This window comes from Cyphomyrmex costatus, unplaced genomic scaffold (assembly GCF_001594065.2).
Source record: "Cyphomyrmex costatus isolate MS0001 unplaced genomic scaffold, Ccosl1.0 C2363158, whole genome shotgun sequence".
NCBI lineage: Eukaryota > Metazoa > Arthropoda > Insecta > Hymenoptera > Formicidae > Cyphomyrmex > Cyphomyrmex costatus.
The window spans coordinates 1-3,693 of NW_017274902.1; the positions used below are offsets into that span (position 1 = coordinate 1).

The 3,693-nt window shown below is 31.4% G+C and overlaps 2 protein-coding genes across 2 annotated transcripts; both read right to left on the minus strand.

The window, feature by feature from the left end:
- Nucleotides 1–5: 5 nt before the first annotated feature.
- LOC108782857 (cysteine-rich with EGF-like domain protein 2) lies at nt 6–711 on the minus strand (the record flags this gene model as incomplete). Its single annotated transcript, XM_018551242.1, has 2 exons — nt 477–711; nt 6–323 (listed from the first exon to the last, which is right to left on the minus strand). Coding segments are annotated over exons 1-2 (483 nt in total), but the record flags the coding sequence as incomplete, so codon positions are not given.
- A 967-nt stretch (nt 712–1,678) lies between these two features.
- Nucleotides 1,679–3,251, minus strand: LOC108771316 (uncharacterized). Its single transcript, XM_018551255.1, has 2 exons — nt 3,181–3,251; nt 1,679–2,736 (listed from the first exon to the last, which is right to left on the minus strand). The coding sequence occupies exons 1-2, from the start codon at nt 3,211–3,213 to the stop codon at nt 1,756–1,758; spliced, it is 1,014 nt and encodes a 337-aa protein (XP_018406757.1). The 5' UTR covers nt 3,214–3,251; the 3' UTR covers nt 1,679–1,755.
- Nucleotides 3,252–3,693: the final 442 nt, after the last annotated feature.

Sequence of the window (3,693 nt, forward strand, 5' to 3'; positions counted from 1 at the left end):
CAGATGTTATCTGGGTATCCTGGACACTGCGTACAATTCGGGCCATAATGATCCTTTGGACAACAACGCTCTGTCTTTTCAATGCAAATATAATCATGTATATCTGGATGAGTATCTTGATGTTTAAACCACCATTCTTCTATCTGACTCTCTAATTCTTCGGCTAAAGATTGGCACTGCACCTGGCCACGCTCGACATCTTTACACAAGTTCTCTTGTATCTCAATCAATCGTATTTCGCTTCTTGAATACGAGCCTAATTTGTCCTCCTCCCAAGCACTATCACCGCCTTCAAACTTTCCACGACTTGTCTTTTCAAAACCCTACAAAATAATTGAAAAGAATTCTAAAATATTTTAAGATTATATATATCTAAATAATATAATACAATTGTATTATGTTTCTTCTGATAGTTTTAACTTACAAAAAAATTTTAATATATAACTTAAATATTTTAAAATTAGGAAACTGTTTACCTTTTTGAAACTATTAATAAGCAGTTTGCATGCTGCGCAGGATGGAAATTTTTGGGATTTAAGATCTTCTTGATCCAACTTTCCTTTCTCGCATTGAATGCTGCTCATGCAAGTCGAGAGGATCACAAAAATGCTAAGAAAAACAATACTGGTCGGCACTCGCATTATAGCGTACCGGCTATCGACACGACTACAATATTTATAAAAAAAAATTACAAAGAGGAAGCACAGAGAGAAATGTCTGTTTTATTCTCGGGGAATAAGAAGCGAACGGACTCTCCCGAACGTTTATTCTATTCCAGACTAGATCATAATTGCTTCGAATAGTCAGAATCGTTTCATTTGGAACATCTGACAGATTGACGTTCAAGGTTAGGCGGACCAGACGACAAAACGTGTCCGCCACATTGCTGGCATGGCCAATCGGAGCGCACCGCGTGCAACTCGTGATGTGTTTCGAAATCCTTGGCTAGTGATACAAACTTGCTCTTTGGACAACCAATCAAATGTATCGAAATGCATCCGTATTTTTAGGGAATTTAATTTTGTAACTAAAATGTAACTGGGATAAAAGTTACAGAAAAATAAAATACAAATCGCATCTACGTTTCATATCGATGACATTATAGTTCGTGGTTATATAGTGACGTGTCTCCTGTCGTGTCAAAAGTTTAAAGAATTTTGAGAGGGTGATGTTTAATTAATTACGTTGTATTGCAGTCAATTAACTAAAATAAGATGTTGACGAAGTTCGAGACGAAGTCTGCTCGAGTGAAGGGCTTGTCCTTCCATCCGAAACGTCCTTGGGTGCTTGCAAGGTAAAGTGACAGGTTTTCTTTAAATTAATTTCTTGGCCATTTGGTGATATTTTACTAATAAAACATTTATCTATTTGAAGAAGCAACGTTTCATCTAAATTACTTACTGTGTTAGAAAATTATTTGATAGATATTAGCATGAATTTGTGATTACATATTGACTGACATAACCTCTTACTTAACGCACAGTATTTTTAATAATTTAAACACAGATACTAATGGAATTGTATAAAAGGGATTAATTTGTGAATTCACAAATTATTTATATCTTACTGCTAAGATGAAGAAGATTTACCTATAATTTATATGGTAATTATTACTTAAAAGATTAATTTTTACACGAATGTAGATTTTGTGGTATTTTATTAGAAATTTTATTATTATAAGTATAATACAAAAAAATAAAATACATATAGACTTATATTTTAATTGAGAAATGTTTCATACATCTTGTATATCTCTTATATTGCAGTATTTGATTTCTCTGTCAGAGGACTTGTTGTTGTACTTGTTAACTCCGTACTATTTACTTTTTTATCTGTAATCTCTTCAACTGATTTCTGAGATGTTATTGGAGACTCAGTAGTTGTAATTTCTTGTCTAATTTTCTCAGATGTGCATTCAAGTTTCTTCGTGGAAGTAGCAGACTGACTTGAAAGTGTTTCTTTGATCGCATCCGTTGTTGATTCTATTACACGGGATTTTACCAAATTAGATTCGGAGCTGGTGCTTATTTGTGAGCTTTTAGTAATATGTGATTGCACAGATGCTTTTGTATTTTCAGTAGTTGTCAATAACTTGGAATTACTATCAGAAACGACTGTTGCTGCTTGATAAAATAGTGGCACAGTAGGATTATAAAAATCAAAATTATTTAAAGGCAGTTCTAAGTTAGCATAGGGATTGTAAGGATAATATTGGCTCTGTATTATGTTTGATATTTGATATCTTGAAAACTCTGGAAGATGTAAGTTTAGTAAATTTTCTCTAAATGCGGGATAAGGTACATCTACAAGAGAAACTTGTTGAAGATTCGGTTGATATTCAATAAGATTATTTGCTTCAGGATTTTTTGAAAATTTCTTTTTTTCGTTCAGAACTTTAATATTTGAGTCAAGAGCTTGTTTGCTTTTACTTTCTTCAGCTTGTATGGATTCAGATTGCTTTGGAGATGTTATATTCTTTTGGCCTTTATCTTTTTGTGAATATTCTTCTGATATTTTTATTGAGTTTATTTCATTCTTTAATCTGCTCATAGAATCGACACCAGTTGTAAAAACAACATTACTTCCACTATTAAAATCTTGAGTTGCATAGGAATATCCACTGAAAGTAGGATTAGGTTCAGATGTATATATCAATTTTGGCGTACTGGGAAACGCTAGCTGAATGTTCTGATATGGAACAGAGTATGTTTTCACTGACGTTAAACTTAACAAAAGCTGAAAAAGTAAAAAAAATTCTTTTTCCTTTGATATAAAATTATAGATTATATTATTAATTAATTACTGGTACAAAATTAATATATTTGTGATTCATAATACATGCACAAAGCTTTAAATTCATAAAAAAATTAAAAATAAAATTCTTAAATGTCACTACGGGCACAATATACTGCGATATGACATACCCATCCAATTTCATTGCTTATATTTTTCATAGAAGTGAACATATTGGAAATATGTTTTTCTTTCGAAATGCCAGACATTAAGGAATATAATAGTATTAAACAAGCGTATGTATCTTTCTTAATAAAAAAGTTGGAAACAATAGAAAAAGCATAAAAAAATCGAGTTTGTCATATCAAAAAGGCGTTTAAGAATTAAAATAAATATCAGACATTTTGAAGTATTGTATATAAATTTTTCATTTAAATGCATACTTACAACAGCAGTGGTATAAAACCGGAAAAGCACCATTGTCAAAGTTTTTTATTTTACAAAAGGATGTAACCCTAATGAAATTAAAAAGTGAACTACCAAGTATGTAATGATGTGATCTCTATATACACGACTTCAACGTGCTTCAACGTCCCCACCACTCTCTCGCGTACACCTCTGTTTCTGGTGACCTGATTCCATTAAAATGTCCTGAGGGGATGTGGGTCCTGTCTCTCAATTATCGTTGAATTCGTTGAAATGTAGTGCATGCAGATCGAATTTCGGATAATTTTATCGCATACATCTTGGTGGATACGCATTATGCATTGCATAAGGATATATCGTCTAGTTCAAAAGAATAAAGTATTCTTATAAATATTGGTATAGTAGATTTATCAAGTTACTAAAAAGTTATGTATAATTTTACGTAATGTCTTTACTTTTTAATAATAAAAGTAATAGTAATAATAATGATATATAATTCCAAAATATTTTATAATTAATAATAATAAAATTACA